Source organism: Cyprinodon variegatus, unplaced genomic scaffold, assembly GCF_000732505.1.
Source record: "Cyprinodon variegatus isolate N-32 unplaced genomic scaffold, C_variegatus-1.0 Scaffold42, whole genome shotgun sequence".
Taxonomy (NCBI): domain Eukaryota; kingdom Metazoa; phylum Chordata; class Actinopteri; order Cyprinodontiformes; family Cyprinodontidae; genus Cyprinodon; species Cyprinodon variegatus.
Genome location: NW_015150495.1, coordinates 1,698,780 through 1,713,553, shown reverse-complemented (window position 1 = coordinate 1,713,553; position 14,774 = coordinate 1,698,780). Strand labels below are relative to the sequence as shown.

At 36.0% G+C, this 14,774-nt stretch overlaps 1 protein-coding gene across 1 annotated transcript in view; it reads left to right on the top strand.

The window, feature by feature from the left end:
- The window catches only part of phex (phosphate regulating endopeptidase homolog, X-linked), a 25,106-nt gene extending 11,231 nt beyond the window's left edge, over positions 1-13,875 (top strand). Inside the window, exons 5-18 of the mRNA XM_015370158.1 lie at positions 3,120-3,154; positions 3,218-3,340; positions 4,629-4,757; positions 5,137-5,238; positions 6,477-6,554; positions 7,196-7,299; positions 7,390-7,448; positions 7,664-7,718; positions 9,874-9,941; positions 10,033-10,163; positions 11,270-11,335; positions 11,511-11,615; positions 13,117-13,193; positions 13,267-13,875. Of these exons, the coding sequence (XP_015225644.1) occupies positions 3,120-3,154; positions 3,218-3,340; positions 4,629-4,757; positions 5,137-5,238; positions 6,477-6,554; positions 7,196-7,299; positions 7,390-7,448; positions 7,664-7,718; positions 9,874-9,941; positions 10,033-10,163; positions 11,270-11,335; positions 11,511-11,615; positions 13,117-13,193; positions 13,267-13,369 (1,235 nt within the window). The 3' untranslated portion in view covers positions 13,370-13,875. The remainder of the gene's footprint in view (positions 1-3,119; positions 3,155-3,217; positions 3,341-4,628; positions 4,758-5,136; positions 5,239-6,476; positions 6,555-7,195; positions 7,300-7,389; positions 7,449-7,663; positions 7,719-9,873; positions 9,942-10,032; positions 10,164-11,269; positions 11,336-11,510; positions 11,616-13,116; positions 13,194-13,266) is intronic.
- The last annotated feature ends 899 nt before the right edge of the window (positions 13,876-14,774 follow it).

The following is a 14,774-nucleotide window of genomic DNA, read 5'->3' as shown; positions in this document are numbered from 1 at the left end:
TATATATATATATATATATATATATATGTATGTATGTATGTATGTATGTATGTATGTATGTATATATACATTTCTGTGTAGGAATGCTTGCAGAATTGCTTTAATTAGCCACATTGCAGGGATTCAAGCATGAACCACCTGCTTAAGATAAAGATAAAACATTGCACTAAATACAAAAGGAAACTGACTGTTCCACCTCTAAAACATCATTATATGTTATATGGAGCTCGTGAAATTCAAGCTTATGCTATTCCTTATTTTTCTTGGGACTGGCTACAAGAGAGCAAAATTATCTATTCCATCAATTACAGTAGGTCGTCAGGTCCTGAAGAGGCAGGAACTTCAAGAATGTTTTCCAAAATAACACTACAGATCTGATTCACAATAAGGGAAATGATCAGTTCTCACACAGGACCAGGATGTTTTATTCATTATTTTAACTATCTGTTAATATATATCCTCATTAATAATTAGCATTATCCTTTGAAAACTGTAGCAGATCACATCTTGATTATTAAAATCTAATATTAACACAATTCAATTTGAAGATCTGAGTTATTTGTGTGTTGCAATTGGGTCTGCATGAGGCAGTGTAGTCGGAAGCGGTCTTTGCCTCTGTACCGCCAAAGTACTCAGAATTAAATAAATCAAAAGATACCATACCATACCATACCAGCTTTATTTATAAAGCACTTTAAAACAACCACAGTTGATACAAAGTGCTGTACAGTTTAAGAACACAACATAATAAAAATAATTTAAAAACAGTTTAAAAGCAAAAAACATACAATTTAAAACTAGATCCCACTGGTGTTGAAAGCCAAGTAAAATAGATGGGTTTTAAGACGAGCTTTAAAAATGGGCAAAGAAGGGGCCTCTCTGACCTGATAAAAGATAATTATGAAATAAATATCTGCTTCAATAGATAATTCAAAAATATCAAATGTAACATTCAGCGGGAGATCAAAAGACGGTTCAGTGCAGCTGCTGTTACAATGAGGAAGCTGCACCAGTCTGTCGTGGTGAAGAGATCTAAGCAAAAAGCTAAAGCTTTCGGCCAACGTTCTGACCCTCAGCTACAGTCATTAAATCTGGATCTGGATAAAGAAAGAGATCCTGGATACAAGCAGCTAAAATGAGCTTTCTCCACCGGGTTGCTTGGCTCTCCCTTAGAGATAGGGGGAGGAGCCCGAATGACAATAGGGAGGGGCTTGGAGTAGAGCTGCTTCTCCTTCACATCGAAAGGAGCCAGCTGAAGTGGATCAGGCATTTTTTTCGGACGCCCCCTGGATGCCTCCCTCAGAGGTGCTGCATTACATTACATTGTAACCGTGCCGGCGGGAAACTGGACGAATTGTCAGGTCTGACTATCGGGACATACTGAACGACCACAATGGCCAAAACAGTGGCAGAGCTAAAGAGGGAGGCCGCTGCTGCTTTAGAGCAAGTGCCTGCTTCTGATGGACCTGTGGCAACAACGACTGCTCCTGAGTTTCCCGCCGGCACACTTACAATGTAATGCAATGCAGATGTGCACAGCGACCCCTACCGAACAAGATGGGTAGCAACAAGGACCTGAGGAAAAGCGGCTACTGACATCACTCTGCTGCCCCCGTCGCTCAGAATGCTTTTTCGTTTTCAAGTTATGGACAGTACTTTGCTGGCAGACCACGAAAACAAAAAAGCAATGTCTGCTATGTTTTCTCTTTGATTATGCCATAAAATGTGCAGTCTTAAAGAGGAAAATGCAAATGCAAATAGGATGATTGATTACTAATTTCATTTATGAGTCAAATAATGCAGCCACATTCTTAAGGATTTTCTTGAAATGCTATTTCATATTTAAATTTTACATGTCAAATTGAATTTTGGTATGTATTTGCTGGGGTACATGTTGAAAAATAAATCTCAAATGTCTTTTTCATTTAATTAAGTAAAAAGATGAGCAGTGTTAAAGAAGTAAATTAAAATGCAAATAGGATGATTGATTACTAATTTCATTTATGAGTCAAACAATGCAGCCACATTCTTAAAATGAAAAAGCATTTCTGAAAATGCTTTTTCATTTGAAATATGGTAACGATTTGCTTCCATACTGCTCCTCTATTAGCTGCTCCCATACAGCGGCTATAAAGTGAAGCCACATTTTACTTTCAGAAAGAAGTGGGTTTTAATTATCTTCGAAGATGATTTACTGGACAAAAACAGCAATACCTGTCAAAACAGCTGGACAGCTGCAAAACCATCTCAGCAGAAGCCTTTAATCTGCTGTCTTTAGACAGGATCAAATATATGTTAATGGAAAAGAGGCAAAAGTTTTACATTTGAAATTAATTAATAAACCGATTATTACTATTCATATTAATTTATTACTTACAAATTTGTTAATTTGCAAAAATATATGCATTATGTGCGAACTCAATGAAATAAACAAAGATACAAATCAACGGAAAAATTATGCAATGATTTGAAGTAGAGTAAAGAAAAGTATTCAGGCATTCAGGTCAATGGTAGAGCAAAAGAAAAAAAAATCTGTAGACCAAGCAACATAATCTTTTAATTCCGCTATTACCATACAATAATATAACAGAGGTTTAAAAAGTCTTATTATTGTATTTTTTAAACTAAAGCAGATTGAAGCCACCTAAGATTGTAAAAAAGGTGGAACAGCCCTTTATCAGTTGACCGAAGAATCGGAAACCGCAATCGGATATTGAATATTGGATCTGAAATCAGGCAAAAAAATAATAAAAGATTGTATCGGTACACCTAAAATTTCCAATATTATCCAATATTATCTTGCTAAAACCCCATTTTTTGCATTTTTAAAGGTTACATTTTGAAAAAAAAAAGTGCTGTAAGTAAATAAAAGTGCCTCAAAAATTATTGAAATGATGGCAATAAATGCTGAAATTAAATCATTCTGTGAGAAGTTTTCTTGCATTCATCATTTCACGATTTAATTTTCACATTAAATATTTAGGTATTATTTATTCGTCTAGACATTTATTTCACAGTGATTTAATTATCTTAAGCAGTTTGGCATTCCTTATAAGCCCACCGTAAACTAACAGTAAAGAGATTGTTGTTGAACATTATGAATGGTATTAACTCAACAGAACGAGTTGTTTCAGTGCCCATAGAGACACAGACGGTAACACTAACCCACACAGCCCTCAGGGGTCCCTTCTCCTTAGGTTTTTCATAATTTATTAAGGCTTCATTAATCTTGTTCTGTCTCTTCAGGACGATAGCCAACTACATCCAGTGGAGGACAGTTTTTTCTAAGATCACCACTCTGAGTCGTCGTTTCCTCTACAGATACCTCGACTTTGCTCGGGTTAGTAGTACATGCCACACATATGGGAATTTACACAGTCAGTTGTTGTTGGTTTTAATATTAAGCCAAAGAAAGCACTTTTATTTTGTGGAGCACTGTGTTTTAGTTATACGCTGCAGTGTGGGTCAGTGCAAGTTCTGGCAGGTGAAGCCAACAAATCAGATGCCTTTTTTGTTATAGATGTTTGTCTGGCTGAACTGACCTTTTTTTTTTAGAAGGCCCTTGTACTGGGCGGCATCCTGTGGAATTTCATGAAATACCGCCTATCTAAACATTTGTTGTGTGTTTTGTAGCAGAAAAGCATGTAAAACTGCTGTGACATTTATTGTTTTCAGTTATTACCAAATAGTTCATTTTTACAGAAAGTGCTAAAGACCATTTAGATTTCTTATTTTTTGTTAAACTCATGTATCTCCCACATGCAATTACAGGAGTCATCAATAGATGGCTCTATATGCCTGATCAGTAACTGGTTCAAAAAAACACAAGTTTTGATTTAAATTTGATAATTCTTGTCTCTAAAGTAGTTTTTTGAAAAAGATATATAATTTCTAAAACAAGGTTTGTGTAATATAAGACAAAATTTTACTTCTTTTTAATTTTTGGCCTCATTCCCCAGCAGTAGTAAAAGTAAGACAAACAAATAAAATAAACGGCTACAACCAAACAGAGAAAACAACAGATATGTGGCGATTAAATGATCTACAGCACAGTTAGATTACTTTACAGAACTATTCATATATCTTAGTACATAATAAAAAAAAAATTTTACATCTAAAAACTTTCATCTACTTTTTTTTTTTTTTTGAATGACAAATAAAAGTCTGGAGTTTATCTAGAGGTCACGATTTTTGCTTATTCTTGAAAAAAAAAAATGAAAACCAGTCAGATTGGATGATGAGTCAAGATTAAAGTCAAGTAATGTCATATGTTCTCATTAAGTTTAGGTTTGTGCTTGGCTTGGCCGGTCTAATGCATGGATTTTTCAATATCAATTGCTGCTCTAGCTGATTGTTTACAGTTGTTTTTATGCTAAAGGGCCAAAGGTCATGTCAGTCACCACTTTTCTGCAGCTGTTACAGGAGTATTGTCTACTGTCTCATCTAACCAGAGCACATTTTGTTTAATAAAGTTGCTATATCACCTATACAGCTTGCTGCAAACCTTTTCTTCAGAAATAAAAATCTTGTGTTGTCCTCCTTATAAAGATAATTACGATGAGATATAAAGTTTACCTCTTTGAAAAGTAGAAATGTTAACTTGTGCCTCTGACCTTGCACCCCAACAGGTCATATCAGGAACTACCTCACTGACTCCACGCTGGGATAAATGTGTGAACTATGTGGAGAACTCCCTGGTTTATGCCACAGGGCGCCTTTTCGTCGATGCGCACTTCCAGGAGGACAAGAAGCACATGGTTTCCAGACTGTTTAAGTTTTACAAAAAATATTGATATTAACAATGCCTTTTTGGCCAATAAGCAATATTTTTTTCCATATGATTTATTTTTTTTATTTCCCTAACATTTGGATACCATTAAAACCGACCATGGTGCTGACATTATTTCTTTGCTTTAGTTTAACACCCACAGTCCTGAGCTGCATTACAACCACTGTCACGTTACCAAACAAACACCAAAGGACTGATCCGCTCCCCTCCACCTCCTGAAACAAACACAGCAACTGCCTGGAAATAATTATTGGTTGTTAATATTGACCCAGGTTTACTTCACTTTAAAGGATGATGGCTTTTATTCACACATCATATGCTTGTTTTTCTGTGATGACAAATCTTAGATGGAAGAGCTTATTGAGGGGATTCGGTGGGCATTCATCGACATGTTGGAGAAGGAAAATGACTGGATGGATGAACAAACAAAACAGAGAGCCGTTGAAAAGGTAAGAATTAGAGAACTTAAACTGTTGGTCCCTAATTAAGGTTTAACATGCTTGACTTAATTCATAGGTTTTGGTTATCCTTTTGCAAGCTTAGAACAATAGTTTGCTAGAATTTTGGCCCATTCTTTCTGACAGGGCTGGTTAAACGGAGTCAATATTGTAGGCTGTTTGGAGGATCCATTGGTAGACAAGCTTTCACTTTCTGGCTGATGTCATAAGCTTGACTATTTCCACACTCAGAATACTGGGGGATGGTACTACTGTCCTATTGTACTCTTAAACATATTAAACTAGAGTCATTTTAATTATACCTCAGGGAACTGAAGATTTATGAAGAGGAGTCCTCCTATATCTCATTTATAACCTCTAATTAAACTAGTGGTTAAAGGTTAAGATAGCAAACGGTTGAAAATGTATATACTTTTTTTTTTCTTCAATACTGGTTACTTATAGCAAGATTAACTTCACAAGCTCACTTGTACAAAAAAAAGATATTTAAATAAGTGTATTTGCATTTAGCGTAAGTCTGTAATTAAAATAATCTGCTCTTACAAAAGCAAAAAGAAAACATCTTCAGTTTCTTGTTTCAAGTGCAGTATGTATAATTATCTTATTTTAGAGTCTGAATTAATCTACTTATAGTAGTTGTTTATTACGAGTATTGTTTTGCTTTCCCGCTAAAATGAAAGGCTAATGCATTTACTTTAAAATACGTTGTCCAGTTCTGGTTTTGTCATGTTTTTTTTTAGCCTATCGAACTTTTATGCTTTGGTTGTTGTTTCACCTCTTAATTACAAAGTGAGCAATGGAAAACCAAGAAAAAATTGTCTTATCAAACTTTGGAATTAAGGTTGAATATGATTTCAAATTCAGTGCAAACGTTTTTTTTTAAATAATGAATTAAAATATATGAATCTGTCACTCTTTTTGTCTAGAAAAGTAAGAGGTAATATTTCTAGATCTGGTGAGGTAAAGTTTGAAAAGACTTTGATGCAAAGACATAAGTAGTTTTTAGTTTGGTAAAATGTCTTGATTGCTTTTGTGTTAAATCTAATGCTAAGTCATTTGCCAAGAGGTGTCATGTAAAACTGCTGTCTAGATTTGAAAGAAATTTCAAGGCCTTTATATTTCATACGCATTAACATCAATACTTTATTCATCATTAAATTCATTTAAACAGAGTTTGGAACATTGATTTATATACTAACACATTTAAATTCTTGTTTTTCTTTCCTAAGGCTCACGCAGTACTGGCTAAGGTTGGCTACCCAGAGTTTATTTTGAATGATACCTACCTCTCAGAAGATATAAAAGAGGTTTGTACTGCATAAATTATTTGTTTAGAGTTAAGATGATACTTTTGTTTGTACATAATAAAGAGTGTATAAGATAAATACCTTCTTGCTAGAGTGCAACTGCTTTGTGTTATTTGGCAGTTATGAATGAGAGCATACAGAAATATTATATAAGGTGTTCTTCAAGATGCCATCATTGGCCCACTTATTTTTTGGGCTGTTTCATGCCCATCCTTGCTACAGTTTTGTAGTATTACAGTACAAAATCTCTAACCAAACAACTCACACACAGTTTATGACCGAAATGATGACTAAACTCTATTATAGCCACTGGATATAGTTCCCACATCACTGACTAGATATGTTAAACTTTTTCACTGAAAAGAAATAACTTCTAGTTAGGGGTCTAAAAATTGCCTACCTTGGCACTCATCCATATTTTATAAGGCTAAAAACAGAAATCTAGATCAAGTAAAAGCCTTCATTTCAAAAGTGGACTTGACTTTTACTAGACTTAATTTTTCCAGTGAAGTTATTATATTCCCAAACACTGTAAGCAAACATTCATTGCCAAGTAAAAAAACATGATTAAAGTTAGCTATTCTTTTTTATTTACTTTAACTTTTTTTTTTTTTTTTTGTATTTCAATTTGTCTGTTTCAGCTAGAGTTCAATGAAAAGGATTATTATGGTAACGTGATGCAGACTCTGAAAATGATCGCCAAATCTGACGTCTCCTGGCTTCGAAAAAGTGTCCCACGAACAGAGTGAGTCTCTACTAGCAACACAAGTTCTATTGTAGTTTTACCTCCCAGTTGACACACTTTATTAAGGGTATTTTCTTTTCCTTTTTTTAGATGGTTTACAAACCCAACCACCGTGAATGCCTTCTACAGTTCCTCCACAAATCAAATCAGTAAGATGCGGCTAAACAAACACGTTCATTTAGGGAAATACTTGTTTCACCAAACACTTCATCCTGACAGGTTTTACACAAATAGAATCTAATTTATATTTATAGAATTAACTGGTTACCATTATGTCCTTTTTCATGATTTCTATTGTATTAATGAAAACGATAAGAAACACACAAGACTGTTTGGTAGCATTTTCATTTCTTTTTTTCTGCAGGATTCCCAGCTGGAGAGCTTCAAAAGCCCTTTTTCTGGGGAAAAGAGTATCCGAGGTGAGGCTTAATAAATCTGACATGCTCTGCTAGCAAACTACAGAACTGTCTCCTCATACTTTACCCGTTAGGAGTAATTCCTGGATTTTTATGACATGAGCTTGTAATAGAAAGCCTGACGTGTCAGAGTTCACTTAATTTGTGCTGCACACAGCCTGAAACGACAGCTAGAAAAGGTGTCCCGACTTTTAAAGTCATAGGAGAGTCATATTTAAATTTCAAATTATTCTGGCTTAAACATGTATATAAATGTACTCTTTATCAGACCATATTGCACCAAAATTTAGAAAAGTTGTACTAAAGTTGTGTTATGCAGGCCAGTTAGTGATACGTCAGCTTGTACACCTAAATTTGGCCAATCATATATCAATCTAATTTTTTCGGTCATAGCATCTTGATTCATATGTCGCAGCTAATATACGCAACGGTTGAAATAAGAATCATTATTTACTTTACTATTGTCCCAGTGTTCACGGGGATGGACGTCTGTGTCTTCGGCAGGCGTAGAGCTAACAGAACTGGCAGCGTTGCGAGGCAAGGGCTCAAACATGGACGGCTGTATGCCTTCTACACCAAACCAAGCTTCTGACGCCATGGCGTCTTGTTCCACAACATCTTAATCTCCGCTTTCCTCCTCTGAATAAAAAATGTATGACGGAGGAGACTCATCCACGACCTCCGACACAAAACTCTCCTCCTCTTGCATGTTTCCTCTGTCCATAGCGTTCCTTGACAGTGTCGTTTCTAAGTCACCAATTTAGTGCTACTTGGTCCCAATGAAATTTCCCATTGGGAACCTACTAGCACTAAGTTGCTAACTGGTTAGCAAGATGCTTCCGTGACGCCGGCCACAATCAAACTTCTTTGCAAACCTTCCACAACAACAATCCCACCCCTTTGACGAACGACCAATCACATTCACTTTATTCACTCCGCACCACTCGGGAGAGTTCGGAAATGCAACCGTTGGAACAGCCGCTTCCCTGCGACGTTAATTTGTCTGTAGCACACAGTTGAATGAGTAGCACACAAAGATCCTTTGCAATTTTGAAAAATAGGATATTTGGTTTATTCATCTTCCAGAAGGAAGGGCAGATTAATTTTGATTGACTGTGATTTAAATAATCACTTTTTAATCTATGATTGAACAGTCCAGATTTATTGTAAATTTGACATTCTGCTGCTGAATCAGAAACCAGCAGCCATTGCGGCCTGTTTAGAAAGTTGTTGAAATATAGATGATAGTAACCAAGAAGGGGAATCTTTTGGACAAAAATATCAGTGATGGCATTAAATAGTAATAGAAAATTATGGTTAAGATTATGGTGCTCTCCATTGTTTTTAACAATCAAGGTTAAAGACTTTTGCATACAGCATAAGAAAAATGCTTGTTTGGGGCTGTGCTCATTCTGTTAGTTTTCCCACTGCTGTAATGGTGCCTTTTGGAGATTTTACCATTTTTTACCCTACTCCACATTGTGCATAAAATTTTATCTTTGTCCAGAGTCACATTTGTTTTACAATGTTTTCATTATTGCTCTAAAGTCTCAGCAAGCAGCTACTGTCTTGTCTTCACTTTTCTTTGAATACACAGATGTTTCATTTTTTGTTACTTTGTCATTGGGGAAATATTATTCATTATGTCTTGGGTGATGTTGTCGGGGCTATGGAATATTTTTACTTTAATTGGTGGTTGGGTTATTATTTTTAAGTCTTTAAAAGGAGGGAGTGTTACGACAAAGAAAATGATCTGTTTTAGGGTTTTGGGACATTTTTCTTCTGAGATGTCTAGAATTGTGAAGTGCATTCTCTGTTTCCTTTCACTAGAAAGAGCATTACAAGAGTAAAACTATGACAACTTACAAACATTCACAAAGCTACAATTTTCCTTATTATAATAATTATTTACAGAAACGTGTCTACATTTTCTATCTTAAAAGTTAATAAAATAACAGCTATGAATAAAAATCTCCACATTATTCCTTACATTTTTTTTCTTTTTAACGTAACAGTTAGCTTGTCTAAAATTAAATGATGCTCAATATTTTTTTATATAAAGCTGCTGCTGCTTTTCTCTAATTACACATTTTTTTCTTGCTGCTTTGCTTGAATCTGTTATTTTCCCACATTTTCCATGGCTTCCTGTGTTTTCTAGATCGTTAAGTTACGGTGCCATTGGGGTGATAGTTGGACATGAGCTAACTCACGGCTTCGACAACAATGGTAAAAACCAGTAAGCCCCAATTAATAAAATAAGATCAACTTCTACCACACCTCTGTTTTTGTTTTGTTTTTTTCACTTTGTTTTGTAAAGGTCGCAAATATGACAAAAATGGTAACCTGGACCAGTGGTGGAGTGAATCATCTGTAACTGCCTTTAACGAGAAGACTCAGTGTATGATTGATCAATATAATGACTACTACTGGGAGGAAGCCGGTCTAAATGTAAGGAAAAGGAGGCAAACATTCTTGTAAAGTTAGAAAAGTTCAGTTTAGGCAACTGGAAGTTAGGTTTTCTAGAAGGCGTTTCCATCTCATCCAAGAGGCTTCTTTAGTTCTAACTGATTGGGAGGACTTAGATTAATATACTGTAGATGTAATAAAGGAATTGTGGAAAAACAAAAGGTGGCTCTTCTTCCTCCTTCTGGATTGGCCACGGAGGTCACCTGGGGCCTGCTTAGAGGGAAGAGAAAAAAGAAAAATGAACATCGTCATTGTGTATGTAGCTAGAGTCTGTGAAAAACTTTTCACAGGATTTTCAACCAGCACCGGATCCCTGCACACTACAAACCCGGCAACACCCTGCGACAAAAACTGGCTCACCCCAAAGATAAGACTAGCAGAAACAAGACAACCACGTGATTTACGCTGTTCAGTGTAGTGAAGTTAGCACAGGCCTGTACATCGGAGAGACAAAGCAAAAGCTACACAGGCGCATGGCTGAACACAGGACGGCCAACTCCTCAGGACAGGACTCAGCTGTTCAGCTACACCTGAAGGCTAAAGAACAGTCGTTTGAGGACAACAGTGTCCATATTCTGGCCGAAGGAAGACAGATGGTTTGAGCGAGGGTTAAAGGAAGCCATCTTGTTAACCTGGAAAAGCCATCCCTCAACAGAGGAGGTGGTCTTAGATGTTACCTTTCACCCGCCTATAAAGCACTTAAACCCAGAAGATTCACCTCTCACTTCCCTCACATGACTTGAACTTCAATGAGGCATGTGGGGGCTTTAACGACCCATCAGAACCCCCTAACGACCACTAACACCCCAGATGACCTCCTTGGCCAATCCAGTGGGAGGTATCACAGCACATTTTGTTCCCCCTTAACTCTCTGTCACACCTATGGTGTATTAATCTCAGTCCTCCCCACCACTAGTTAGAACTGAAGAAGATGAGAGGCAAATGTCTTCTAGAAAACTTCACGTTCAGTTGCCTAAACTGAACCTTTCAAGCTTGAACATGACCTTGATGTCTGAGAATCTTCACAGATTTCTTGTAAAGTGATTTAAAGTCTTAATGTGGATCAATTTGATTGTACTCTTCTATAGGTGCGCGGTAAGAGGACCTTGGCAGAAAATATTGCAGACAACGGGGGAGTAAGAGAAGCTTTCAGGGTAATACTTGTGCTTCAAGGAAAATAATCTTAATGGACCTCCTGAAGTCCAGACATTTAAATCCATGTTGTACAAAAATAAATAATTGTTGGGATTAGTCACTCCTGCCTGAAATGATCTGACATCATTCAGCTGCCAGGGTAAGTGGATGTTTCTTTTTTCTGCTTGTGTGTAGGCCTACAGGCGGTGGGTGGACAACAGCAGAGGCGGCGTGGAGGAGCCTCTGCTGCCAGGAGTTGATCTGAATAACAATCAACTGTTCTTCTTGAGCTATGCACACGTAAGCACACATCCATACTTAATATATTTTGTCAGTTTTAATTCTGTACTTTGCCCATTCTTCAGAAAAAACACAAGCTTTTAGAAACATTATACAGTATCCCTAGATAAAAGTTTGAAGCTAAGACTTTGAATGTATTTATCTTTGCTCCTCAGCTTCTAATTTTAAATTACCCTTAAACTAAACAGAATGGTTGAAAGTTCTATCACTAAACCCATATTGATTTCAATGTGGTATTGATTTTACAGCAATCCCTCACACCGATCTTCGTTAGAGAACAAAATATAACTACAATAATGTGTGTGGAATATTTTTGACTGGCAGTTTCCTTACTGCTGTTTTGTTTTTTTGATCATAGCCTCTAAGATCTACATATTAGAAGTGTGCTTTGTGAGCAGTTAAGTCCATCTAAATGACCATATCTATTCTGAGAAAGTAGAGTTTTAATGCCAGACAACAGAAATATTACCCCCAACTCCATAGTGCCTCCAGAAAGCCTGCTGCCATTTTGATACGATAAATACTGAAATCACACAAATGCATTTCGATTCATTATGGTGCCCCAAATTTACTGCATGTTGAGGTCTTTGCAATTATTTAATTAATAAAAATTGATTCAGTTTCTGATATTAAAGCTGAGGGTTTAAGAATTAGACCTTTCTTAAAGAGACATTTTATACATCTTTACAGAAAAATGTATGTAAAAAAGCTTTTTTCTTTGACCCTTTATGACTAAAACATTGATTGATGAGCAGATTGATACCTCAGTGATTTAGTTCCGATGCATCTATACCCCTGTAGCCTATTTTCCCCTAAATGTGATGTCAAGCCATTTATTTGGCTCCAATCGAAGCGCATGATATTCAAGATGGATTTTGTGGATACTTAGAAGCGACAGGTGTCCAGCTCAACTCAGAGACCAATAGAAACTCCAGATAAGGTGGAAAAAAAGTCTTTTAAAAAACTTGTTAAGTACGAGCGATCGCTACGAGAACAAGCAAAGCATGCTGCAGTTCAGAGTTTTGGTCACAGGTGGCAGTATCATCACAAAAATCCATAAAACCTCATTGAAGATAATATGTATGTGAGGGTAGAATACAGTGTTGCACAGATTTTTTGGCCGCAATACCAATGCCCGATGCCTGGTTGTGAAGTATTGACCGATACCATACCCATACCATCTGTTTGAAATTGATGTGTGTGTGTGTATATATGAAGAACTGCATGGTACTTGGATGTGAAATAGTTGCCATCATGGCTTTGTAAAGCTGCTGCCTACCTTTGTGAAGCAGGAAAAAGACTAATACAAAGTGAATCCAGTAGAACTTTTTATTACCTACCTGGAATGGGTGACAATAGTTAAATGAACTTTTGGCTCTCAAAATGCTCGCCGATACCGATACCTGTCCGATACTGGTATCAGTATCGGTGCAACACTGGTAGAATAGCAAATACATGTGGTCACAAAGTAAAGTAAGAGTATTATTTATTTCACCCTTAGGTTAGATGTAACTCCTACAGACCAGAAGCAGCCAGAGAGCAGATCCAGAGTGGAGCTCACAGTCCTCCTAAATACAGGTGAGAAAGGAAGCTAAGAAATAACTCACTTCATCCTTCAAATCTGCTTTTAATCATGACTGTTACCTTCCAGAGTTATCGGAGCGATGAGCAACTACGAGGAGTTTCGAAAAACGTTCAACTGTCCCCAGTCGTCGGTCATGAACCGAGGAGCTCAGTCCTGCCGTGTATGGTGACCTCTGACCTCAGTCTGAAGCCCTGAACCAGGATCCAGCTGTCATCTGAAAAGGGTGGTAATATTTGAGAGCATTGCCAAAATAGTTTTTAACAATGAGGGGAACAGCAAGAAAGTAAGTTGATTGTTCAGCTGAAAAAAAAAAAACTTGTTTAATACATGGATGTTTGAGGTGCAAATGGACATATTTTGGTACTGAAGCCATTTTCTAACGTGATAGTTTTTATGTCTAATAAAAGAATGCATCAATCATTAAAGGACAACAATTAAGGTATCCTACCAAAAAATATTTACAAAAAGTTTAATATTATTATTGTTAAAAAAAAAACTATATGTAGATGTAAATATACAATGTTAGCTTTTTTAATTAAAATGCATATTCTGGTTATAACTGGAGGAGAAGGCTTATGTTAAATGACTATAAACACTGTTAACCAAAATTACTTTATGTTTGAGCCTTATTTTTTTTTCTGTACATTTTAATGTTTAAAATCAACACTGAAACAAAAAAAAAAAACACTTGCTAGATTGTTTTTGAACTTTAAAACTGTCCGAAAGCAGGTAAATGTTTTATATATTAAGGGAAAAGTTTTTGGAGTTAAGGTTTTACGTTTTACCACTGTTTCTGTTCATTGTATTGTGTCAAGAAACAATATTTATGTTGATATTTGGAGGTTTCAAGTTCTGTGGTTCTTTAAAATTCGGTGCATGAACCAAGTAAATGGGATCAGCTTAACTATCAGCAGCTCTTTTTAAACAATATCTAAAATGTAACATTAGAAAAATGCATTTGTATTAAAAAATAATTAAGTCAAAGAATTTCAATCTAGAAATGCTTATCTTATCAGAAAAAAAAGGTTATATTAAACATTTCTTTATTTTTTTTTTTGTTTGAATTTGGACACATCTCTAGATCAATCACTAGCTAAGCATGTGTGTAACAATAATGAATGACCCCATGGCGGTCTTGTGTTAAATATCTTCGGTTAAAATAAGATGAAAACTCGAATGCGCTAATTTTACATCTTTCACAAACTATTCTAAATGTTTTTTGAGAGGAAAAAGATACGCTTTACACCATAAAATAGTTTGATTGAAAAACCAAAAAAAGGTTGGTTTGGATGTACAGGGCGATTCATTTAAATATTAAGTGTTATGTTTATCATCATTATTATGTGCTGTTATTTTTTGAAAACTGTCATATTTCTGTAACTTACTGTGAAGAATTGTGTTTCTGCGATGTAAGTTTATGTAAGGATTTCACGTTTCAGCGTTTATTCTTCTTTTGGGTTTAAAATAAAACTCTGGGACACCATGGTGCGTCCTGTACGTTACCATTACTAATGATTAAACTCTCATCTGAGATGAAAGTGACAGACAGGGCACAGATAAACCTGATGGATGGA